General features: G+C 36.2%; 1 protein-coding gene across 10 annotated transcripts; it reads right to left on the reverse strand.

Annotated features, from left to right (window-relative positions):
- Nucleotides 1–2,296: 2,296 nt before the first annotated feature.
- LOC121988598 (probable histidine kinase 2) lies at nucleotides 2,297–10,218 on the reverse strand. 10 transcript variants are annotated; one of them, XM_042542101.1, is made up of 12 exons: nucleotides 10,071–10,218; nucleotides 9,877–9,942; nucleotides 9,503–9,686; nucleotides 9,135–9,196; nucleotides 8,824–9,039; nucleotides 8,112–8,750; nucleotides 7,630–8,005; nucleotides 6,945–7,528; nucleotides 5,734–6,861; nucleotides 5,442–5,645; nucleotides 2,599–2,648; nucleotides 2,297–2,434 (listed from the first exon to the last, which is right to left on the reverse strand). In XM_042542101.1, exons 4-11 carry the CDS (start codon nucleotides 9,183–9,185, stop codon nucleotides 2,607–2,609), a joined length of 3,240 nt encoding a protein of 1,079 aa, XP_042398035.1. In that variant the 5' UTR covers nucleotides 9,186–9,196; nucleotides 9,503–9,686; nucleotides 9,877–9,942; nucleotides 10,071–10,218; the 3' UTR covers nucleotides 2,297–2,434; nucleotides 2,599–2,606. The 10 variants fall into 10 exon arrangements, 7 of the variants coding, with proteins under 7 accessions (XP_042398035.1, XP_042398036.1, XP_042398038.1 ...); XM_042542102.1 differs by having other exon boundaries at nucleotides 9,495–9,686; XM_042542104.1 differs by having other exon boundaries at nucleotides 10,064–10,216.
- Between the last annotated feature and the right edge of the window lie 288 nt (nucleotides 10,219–10,506).

Consider the following 10,506-nt stretch of genomic DNA (forward strand, 5'->3'; position numbering starts at 1 on the left):
ATGTTCATGCATGTACCTACCACTTCTTAAATCTACCTTCTTCGGAATCTTAGGTGGCTTCTCATCTTCACTTTTCTCATCAAAATATTCCTCATATGAGTCAGAGCTATTGCTCTTTGTAGATGCTTGAGTCGCCTAGGGATATTAAAGAAGAAAGTATATTAACAATGTGAGGCACAAGAAGATAAGTTGTGAAAATTTGGATAACTGAATATATGATTAAAAATAGAAAAGCTAGAATTATTTTCTCAGCTTGCTAACAGCTTATATGGCTGAAATATATGAAGTCTGAGTTACCTTCTTAGCTTGTTGCTGTTTTGAAGGTTCATCATATGAACTTTCTTCAGAGCTATCATCCTCATCATCTATCTTCCTTACTGCTGCCGCTCTCTGTTTTGACAGTCTTAGCAACAGGTTTGGCTTTTGAAGATGGGACAGAATCCTATAGGAGAAAAGGTATCAAGATCCACAAGAATGTAAATGGAATACACAAACTTCAATCATCAAGCAAAATCAAAAAAAGGAACACAATGTGCATATTCAACTCAGCGAATTTATAAACAGATTCTAGCAGCCAAACAAAAGATTAACACTTAGCGTAACTTTCAACACCGTACATGATTTTCATAGCTTGTTTGCAGCATACATGACTGAAAAGAGAGGAAGTCTCTATATTGGTGCAGTTGGCACCAATGATCAAACCTGAGTTTGATAATGATAAGTGGATTAAAGTTAGATGTGTTGCGATCTAATCTTTCTACCAAGTGTGCAGGACTTGACTAGTTTGGCACCAGGCTGAAATCCAACTATGTCTGGAGGACCTGATAGCTAGTGTAGAAGTCCAGATAGGTTAAGGAGTGACCAAAAATCTGGCGAGAAGTCCGACTAGGTCCGCAAGACTTGACAGCTAGTCGAAGTTCAGTTGGGTCTGCAAACCTAACAAGTAGCTGGAAAATCTAATGGATTGAGGTAGAGTCAAGCGATTATGTAAGGTAAGGTAAGTCACTTGAAGAGAATATTCTGAAGACGAGTCCCAATTTGGGACTTTAGGCGCATGTCCAATTTAGATCCATTTCGAAAACCTAAATTGAGACTTTAACTAGATCCTGGTCTCGAGGAGACAAGATCTAATTACTAAACTGCTTATTTTGATTGTGCTAACTTTGTTTTACATGTTAGATATTTTGTGTTGGACAAACACATTTTGTAGGGCGACAGGAGCACAAAATGTCTCGGGTGAACAGTACCCAAGGCACCTTCAACCGATGGAAGGCGCCTTCGAGAGTAGCAATGGAAGGCACCTACAAGAGCTTGGAAGGCACCTTCGGTCGGATAAAATTGGACTTCGTCAACGATAAGAGGCGAGCTATTCGGGATAAGAGTTGAGGGGTTGAAGGCGCCTCCAGTGCTATGAAAGGCGCCTTTAACACTTAATAAAAGAAGGTTTCGCCTAAGGCTTCTACATTAACTCATACACAACTCTTCTACAAGCCTTTGCGCATCCATTCGACACTCCGATCGCTCCAACTTCGAGCTGCTGCTCTGCTACGCCGCTGATGCGCCTGACTACTATTGTGGCGTTGAACGTTGTGGCGTTGTTCAACACCGAGCCTAATCCGATCATTTACAAGTGTTGGGTAATGAAGTTTTCTTTGTGTACTTAATTATTGCTTAAAAGGAAAGTGTAGCTTGTTATACTTATCCTATCTTTTTTGTTCTGGAAGAGGATTGTAGTGAATTACCCATCGATACGGTCCGCGGGATCGTGGGTCTTGGAGTATGAGTCGCCGAAGACTCTGAACCAAGTAACCGATCAAGTTCTTGCTTGTTTTGTTTTCGTGTTTAGTTTTCCGCTGCGTACTTATTTTGTAAAATAAAAAAGATAAGTTTTTTAAAACCACGTGATTAACACCCCCTTCCTTCCCCTTTCACGTGTGTAACGATCCAATGGTCTAGAGTTACCTTCTTATAGCTTGTTGCTGTTCAGAAGGTTAATCATATGAATTTTCTTCAGAGCTATCATCCTCATCTTCCTCATTACTGCTGTTCTCTTTTTTGACAGTCTTAGCAACAGATTTGGTCTTTGAAGATGGGACAGAATCATAAAGCAGAAAAGATATTAAGATCCACATAATGTAAATGGAATACACAAACTTCAATCGTCAAACAAACCCAGAAAATCACAAAAAGCAACACAACGAGCATATTCAACTCAGCAATGTTGTACACAGAATCTAGCAGCTTGTTGACAGCATGACAGCATAGATGTTTGAAAAGATAGACAGTCAAGAGTTACCTTCTTAGCTTGTTGCTGTTTTGAACGTTCATCATCTGAACTTTCTTCAGAGCTATCATCATCATCTTCCTCACTACTGCTGCACTCTTTGTTGACAGTCTTGGCAACAGGTTTGGCTTTTGAAGATGGGACAGAATCCTAAAGTAGAAAAAGGTATCAAGATCCACAATAATGTAAATGGAATACACAAACTTCAATCATCATACAAAACCCAAAAACCAAAAAAAAGGAGCACAATGTGCACATTCAACTCAGCAAGGTTGCACACAGAATCTAGCAGTTAAACAAAAGATAACACTTACCATAACTTTCAACTTCTTCTGTTGTAGCTTTGACAAACAAGCCTGGGCATCTTCATTGTTCCAGCAAATGTAGATCAAAACAAAAAATGAACAAATATATAAATTTATATATATGAAATAATAAAATCACTATTTTAGAATGAAATTCCTTCATTTTTTTTTTTTGAAAGCAAAGGGGAACAATCTCTGTCATCTTTCTCGCAAGCCAATAAGCATGTTAAATGAGATAATCATGCTGTAAAGTTTCTCACACCCATCTCTTTCTTTTCCTCATCACCGTCACGCTGGAAACTCATAAGCATGTAGGAGTATGCAGAATTGATTTATCAAAACATTAGCAAATTTCAACCCAAACTAGAACTTTCATTTGTAAGTTTTCAAATAAAAATAAAACCAAACTAAAGCCATGAGATTTACAAATGACCTGAGAATGTTCAGCCTTGGTTCTTTTTAAAACGACAGACAAAAATTTTATCTATTTTGATATGATATAAAACAGCCTTAGCTGCAAATATTAATATAAAGATGTTTGCAGATATTTACACAGTATAATTCCTATTCATGCATTCATCTGCATTTCAAATTGTTTATCCTATATCACAGAAGGCGCACTATGTAGACATAATGTGCATGTACACCAAGGGGGAACAAATCGGTAGCCCAGGGGAAATTCCAGTTGGGAAACACTTCTAAGAATGTGAAATGCAACATAAGTTTCATGTATGTTTCTATTTCAAATGTTCTAGTTCAGTAATCAAAAAAGTTGAAAAGATCAATTTTTTACAATTTATAGAGAAAGGAGAAAAATGCTTAAATACTTCAGTAAAAACAATCAAATGAAACTTCAGATAAAAAACAACACAAAAAAACATATCGAAATTTTGCAACAAAAATTAATATTTGTCGCAATCTGCAACGAATCTGGATTCATTGCAGATACGCAATGAATTTAGAATTTTTCTTAGATTTGCAACGAAATTCTGAATTCGTTGTAATTTGTAACGAATATTAAAATTCGTTGCCAATTGTGACTAATTTAGTTTTCGTTGCAGATTGCGACAAATTTTGATTTCATTGCAGATTGCAACAAATTTAGAATTTCGTTGCAAAAAATAGATTTTCGGTTGAAGAGAAGTTTGCGACAATTTTTTTTTTTTGTCGCAAAATCAACGGAAAATTTTGCAACGAATAGAAAATTCGTTGCAAATTTTACAACGAATTTTCAGTTTTTCATCGCTAAATTTAAGGACAACTGATTTGCAACGAATATTTTTTCATCGCAAATTTCGTTGCAAAATAATTTTGCAACGATTTTTTTTGGAAATTCATTGCTAAATTCATCCTAAAATGATTGATTTTTTTGTAGTGTCATGATTTTAGCACGCTTTGTTCGTGATTAGAGATCTTCTAAATGTGAACTTTTGTTTAAAATATATCATTTTAAAAGAGGTTTATCGATAGCCGAAAGCAGATAGTTTGAGCAAACACTTGGTTATTCTCATGACTGCTGCTTCAAAAGAAGGGATTATTCTCAGTTTGTCGGAAAGATTACAAATCAACTTTAAGAAATGTTATAGCTCATCAAAACAATTGCAGGAAGTTGGAATAATCGATGAAGATCATGCTGCCCGCTGTAGTTGTCCTAGATAAAAAAAGAGCAGGGTTGAACTCATAAAACAAAACCGGTATCAATCATACACGATCAAAGTGAAAATATCTCTCCAGTTTGTCAGATAGATTATAAATGTAAATTTTCAAAGACGTTATAGCTTTTAGAAATGATTTAACTTACATCGTTGAGATGTTTGTCGTAAACAAGCAGCAGTTCTAGAACTGGAACAGATACTATCACCAAAAGCTCCAAGATACCAATACGTTTTTTGTTCCCTATTCTAGTGACTCCCAGTCGAACAATAAATAAGTCAAAATCAACACAGAAAAGTAGAGGGACAAAAACAGATGAAAACATAGAAAGGCTCTCAACTATTACTATTGCAACAAAACCACCAGACATTAACCTGCGGAGAAACTTCTGAAAGTGATCTTGGCAATTAAAAAAAATACATGTAAAAACAAGAATAATGAGGCCAGAATAAGTTGTTTTTTCGGGGTTTTTTCGAGTCATTATACACAACACTTTTTTCACCATAGATAGACATGGTCAGAATCCATAAGCTGTAGAGAAGATAAATCTTCGGTGAATAGGTTTACATAGATTATCAAACTTACTATATGATAATACAAATTGCAGTCATTGTGTTTAGGCACACATCTAGAAATCATGGATTTCAGATGCATAATCAGGTTTCTCCACCTTAGCAAAAGCTCAAGAGCTCTGTGACGTGAATGCCAAATTGCATTAAAAATTTCCAATGCAATTGTCTCATAAAGATGGCAATTTTAAGCATTCTTTTTTTCTTAAGGCTAAAGATGTTTCTGCATTTGACAGAATTTGACCAAAATCAGAAAAGGTAATGCAAAGTTTAAAGCAAAAACTATGCCATGTCAATAAAACTCTTTATTTTCTTCCAAGTAGACAAGATAAATCAACAACTTATCTCTCCCTTCTTATTTATGACCAAGGAAAAGGATAAAAACCTCTTCATGGATCAAAAGAGGACACTTTAGGAATGACGCAAAGGATGCCTGAAGAGATGCTTTCTCCAATGAAATTACAAGTGTCTTTACTTCCAGTCTTTCTCTACTTAACTTGTCAGATTGATTCCTGCTATTAGATTTCAGTTAAATCATGAAGTTTAGAGCATTTTCATCAAGCAAAATCAGAATTTGGATGTAAAATTTTACATATGTAATACTGATGTGTAAATTTAGTTATATGCTACCTTTATAACAGTGTTGATGGCATGGAGTAATTGATTGGCTTGTAATGGCTTTGTCAAATGGAAATCCATTCCTGCTAGTGCTGTCTTCCTTTCTTCCTCAGGTGAAGCATGGGCAGTAAGAGCAATAATTGGAATTCGGAGGCCATAATTTCTTTCTTCTTCGCGAATAAGCCTTGTTGCTTCATAACCATTCATAAATGGCATCTATGGTACAAATGTAAAGGAAAAAATTAGACTAGTATTAATTAGAATTTTAAGACATCTTAAACAACGTTGCTTTTATGATTTTTACCTCACAATCCATAAGAATAGCATCATAAGGAAAGCCCTTTGAATCATTACTTGCATTACCTTCATGCGTGGAATCTAATTTCCTTAAAGCATTTCGAATTAAATCCAAAGTCTTCAACCCATTTTCACAAGAAGTAACACTCGCACCAAGGCGAGAAATTAATTTTGTAGCCACTTGCCGCAGTATAGGTACATCCTCCGCAAGGAATATGTTCATGCCATTTAACGGCTTATGCTCCAAATTTAGACTCGATGAAAACACTTCATGGCTACTACATTGGAAAGATGAAGAATTAGACAAAAATTTGTTACTTTCCATAGAACTAGGCATTTTATGCAAATCATGTTCACTTTCTCTCCCAAAATCTTGTATAAGTCTCGAGAGTGCATATAGGCGGGATCCATGGATTGGCTTTTTCAATATGAGGTGGCATGGCACGTGTTTAGATCTTCTCAATCCATCAGTAGGAGCATTGGAGTTAACCAACCAAACAATCTTGAAGTGGAGAGATTCATTGCCACTTATCAATTTCTTCAAAGTTAATTCAATCTCTGGAAAATTCCCATGACTGAAATCAATGACAATTAACACACAACTTGTGTAGTCTTTTGAGCTAGTCTTGAACTCTATATTGGAGAGAGGTAGAAACTTGTTGGCTTCATCTTTTGAGTGTGAGAATTCAGCTGCCGTGTTCAACAAACTTGCAAGTGACCTTGACTTAGATCTCCCTAAACGACCAAGACTATTCTTAATTTTCTCTGTGATGGAATAAATAAGCCTCCAATGATCAATCACCCACACTTCTACTCCTGAGATTTCCATCCATCTTTGCAATATTCGTATAGTTTCATCACCTTGAACAAAAAGTATGGCATGAATGCTATCTCTTGCTAAACCCCTTCTGAATCCCATACTTGAAATACTAGATCGCACAATCTGAGAATTTGCAGAATCCTTAATGATGATTGAGTTGGTTGGCAATGAACTCGACCTTTCAGCTCTTGATTCATCATCCACATTCGCATCACTTGGTTTGCATGATTTCAAAAGAATGTTGAATCTGAAACAAGTTCCTTTTTCATTAGGAGTTTTATCCATGATTTTGATCTCACCACCCATAAGACGCACCTGTTGATTAAAAAAATTAACCACCACATAAAGGTAAATGATATTATCACTAAAATATAAAGAAAGGTTCCAAGTGTCCTTACAAAGGATTGGACTATGCCAAGTCCTAAGCCAGTGCCTTCATGTCCTCCATTCATTGACTCTTTAACTTGAACATAGTTTTCAAAAATAGAAACTCTTTTCTCCTTGGGGATTCCTACACCTGTATCATCCACCTCTATGATTATCTCAATGTGATTGGGATCACTTTCAATTAGATCCCCGACATAATTGTCACCCAAGCTATCTTTGGAACGCCATCCTAATAAAGGATTCAACACATTTCTTAAATTATAACCTTTTCTGGAAGAAACTTCAATTTTTTTGAAGCTTGGTTTTCTAGCCCATGCACGCAGAACAACATGTCCTTCAGATGTAAACTTCACTGCATTGCTCAATAGGTTATCAATTATCTGTTTAAGCCTTTGACAGTCGCCTCTCACAATGGTAGATGTAAAAATGGAAAAATCACAAGGATCCCATATAACCTCTAAACCCTTACTGAGTCCCACAATGTGAAAGATATCAGTTGATTCTTCAAGGACTTGGCATATATCAAACTCAACTTCTTCTGGTTGCATTTTTCCTGCTTCAATTTTGCTTGTGTCAAGGATAGAATTTAGTATCCCTGCAACCATCATGTCACACAAAGGTTATGTAAAACAAAACCAGTATTAGGAAATGAACATCTATGCTTTAAAGTTTCGAATGGTTAATACTACTACTCACCAAGAAGTTTTGTTACACAAGTATTAATTTGTTGCATATTTGAATGTAGCTCAGAAACTCGAGGTGCATCAGCAAGGCAAATTCCCACCAATCCAGTAATGCCTGCAAGAGATGTACGTATGTCGTGGCTAGCGCTAGCAAATGCCAAACTCTTGTTCATACTTTTTCTCTCTGCTTGTTGAATTGCTCCTTTAAGCTTGATAAGTTTAGCTTGTAGCAGTCCTTCTTGTAACTGTGACCTATGAAGTAGATGTAGCAGCACATAACTTCCAAGAACCATGCCTAGAATGATGAGTAATACTAGAATCACAACAACAGTCCTCATCTTTTTCAACAATGATACGCCTCCTTTACAGGGGAAAGCTGCTATGTATACCTAGTAAACAAACAGACATTGTTCAAGTCAAAACAAGATCAATTCTTTCATCCTAGTTTTGAAATGCAGTATGAAGAAAGATACTCTTAAGTATTAAACTAATCACCAGTTCCATTCCATATGCATCTAGGAGAAAACAACCAAACTGATACCTCCTACCCTGAATCTTCAAACACTTAATATGCGATGGCCAAACAGAGATATTTCCATGGCAAGGTAAGTCATCATACTTCTCTACAACATTCATATCATCCTCATCCATTGCAACAACGGATACTCCATTGTCACCGTAAACAAAATGAGTATGAGGAGGTCCATCTGGTGCAATTACTTCTCCTCCTCGGGTAGCCAAATGCAGGTGCCCACCATGAATGTTGATGCTTGAGATAGAATCCTTGAGAGTTTCTAGAGGCACTCCCACCGACAAAACCCCATTTGTGGAATTTCCAAGTGGAGTGTTGAAGAATAGCATATGAATGCTTTGCAAACCTATCCCGACATATGATGCAATGTGGAACAAGGAATCATTCAAATGCCTTGGTGGTGAACATGTAACCTCATCAGAGAATTTTCCAGTACCATTCAATGCCTGGGTGCACCATAAATAATCATAATCATTTGAGAACAATACATAAGTTTCATTTCCTTGACCATAATATGAGAAAACTTTCCCTTGAGGCTCTACATAAGAAATTTCTGCAACCCATTTCTGCATCATAATTGCCATGTAAAGTTGTGGGACTATCTGCATATCAAATTTTGTTAAATTTAAATTGGGAGATAAAACAAAATCTAAGCAGATTGTTACATTATATTACCTTGCTTTGTGTGGTGAAGAGAAAAGACAAGTTCTTCTCCCAAGTAAGGGTCTGTGCTATCCCATGCATCATGGTGTCTATTTGAAGCAATTGGTTCTCATGATCCTTAATGAGTGACACAACTGTGATGATTTCTTCTCTATTACAATCTCCTTTAGTCTCTTGAATAATGAGAGACACTAACACAAGCATGGAAACTCCCAACAACAACAGTGTCTGCATAAATATATTTTTATAATGAATTATATATTTTTTTAATTTAATTTTGCCCATAATAAGATGACAAATACCATTAGAATTCAAAAACAAACCATTGGCCAAAGAGTCCTGTAGTTTTGACAAACAAGCTTGGGCATCTTCATTGTTCCAGCAGCTGTTGGCCAAAACAAAAAATGAAACAAATATAGCCAATAGACATGTTTAACTTATCGACTAATCAAATAAATTAATTTAACATTTTAGCTTATCTTAATTTGATTAGTTAATAACTTAATTAATCAGTTAAACTAGGTTAATCTTAATTTGATTAATTAATAACTTAATTAATTGATTATCATTTGATTAATCAAATAATCTTAATTAATTATTATCTGATAGTCTTAATTAAACACATTAAAACCCTAAACTAATTAACTAATTAACTAATTAATCAAAATAATGATTAACTAAACTGTGTTACCCCTGCGGCAACGTGGTGGGGGCGGCGCGGGTGAAAACAGGGGAGAAGGCGGCAGGTGCTGCAGCAGGTGGCGGGACGCACGATGTGCGTGCGCGCAGGAAGGAGAAGAAGAAGTGCCGTAGGCTGCTCGCTAGCAGAGGGCTGCGCCGGGTTGGACGCGAGGCGGAACAGCGCTGTGAGCGCACTGGAAGGAAGGGAAGGAGAGGCGATGGGGAGAAGGGTTTAATTAAAACTTGGGTTGAAATTAATTAAAACCTTAGTTTAGGGCTCAATCAACTCCTACCTGATAATCTAAATAGACTAACCTAACGAAATTATCCCTAAAAATATTATGTTAAATCTGTTTTAAATCTTACAAATTCCTAAATACTTACCTCAAAACAAAAACTTTGTTGATGACAAAACTCGATTCGGAGTCTTCGTTGTCTTCCCCCAAATTGCTGCACAACACAAGAAGAACAAAGAGATTAGGAACAACTATGGACGAAGGAAACGAAAAGGAAACATATCGCTCTTTGAAGGTCCGTTTCTGCTCCCAAGGGGATCGATTCCTCCACTCACAACTCACAAGAGATGATGCTGCAGAAGAGGTAACTGCTCCGGATCGGCGTCGCTCGCACAGGAGAGGAGGGGCGAGAGCGGCGCCCTCAGGAAGATGACCGATGGCGGCGAAGGTTTCCCAAATCGACAACCAAAGGAGTAAGAAACTTGGTACGTTGTAAAGATTTAATGGTGGCAAAATCATTAAATATTCCAATTAATGGTTTCTATTTTTAAAAGAGGGAGAGACTGCTCATTTTTTCTTAATAATAAAATAAAATAATCGAATTAAATAATGATAAAATTTAAATGAAATCATTAATTTTCTGTTTGACGGCAAATTTATGTGAGTTGGAATAAATAGTGATATTAGAATACAAATAATTACGAGGGACATGTTGCATTCTACATGATGAATTTATGTGAGTGTATAATATAAAAAATGCTCATTTGATTATTTAAGT

Source organism: Zingiber officinale, chromosome 6B (genome assembly GCF_018446385.1).
Source record: "Zingiber officinale cultivar Zhangliang chromosome 6B, Zo_v1.1, whole genome shotgun sequence".
NCBI classification, from domain to species: Eukaryota; Viridiplantae; Streptophyta; class Magnoliopsida; order Zingiberales; family Zingiberaceae; genus Zingiber; species Zingiber officinale.

What these genes read in the sequence shown, in the direction of transcription:
- LOC121988598 (XM_042542099.1), bottom strand. Translation starts at nt 9,185, where the DNA reads ATGAAGATGCCCAAGCTTGTTTGTCAAAACTACAGGACTCTTTGGCCA. An exon ending in TCTTCACCACACAAAGCAAG is followed by an intron (nt 8,751 to 8,823) that starts GTAATATAATGT and finishes TTTGATATGCAG; the next exon opens with ATAGTCCCACAACTTTACAT. An exon ending in CTATTCTTATGGATTGTGAG is followed by an intron (nt 5,646 to 5,733) that starts GTAAAAATCATA and finishes TTTGTACCATAG; the next exon opens with ATGCCATTTATGAATGGTTA.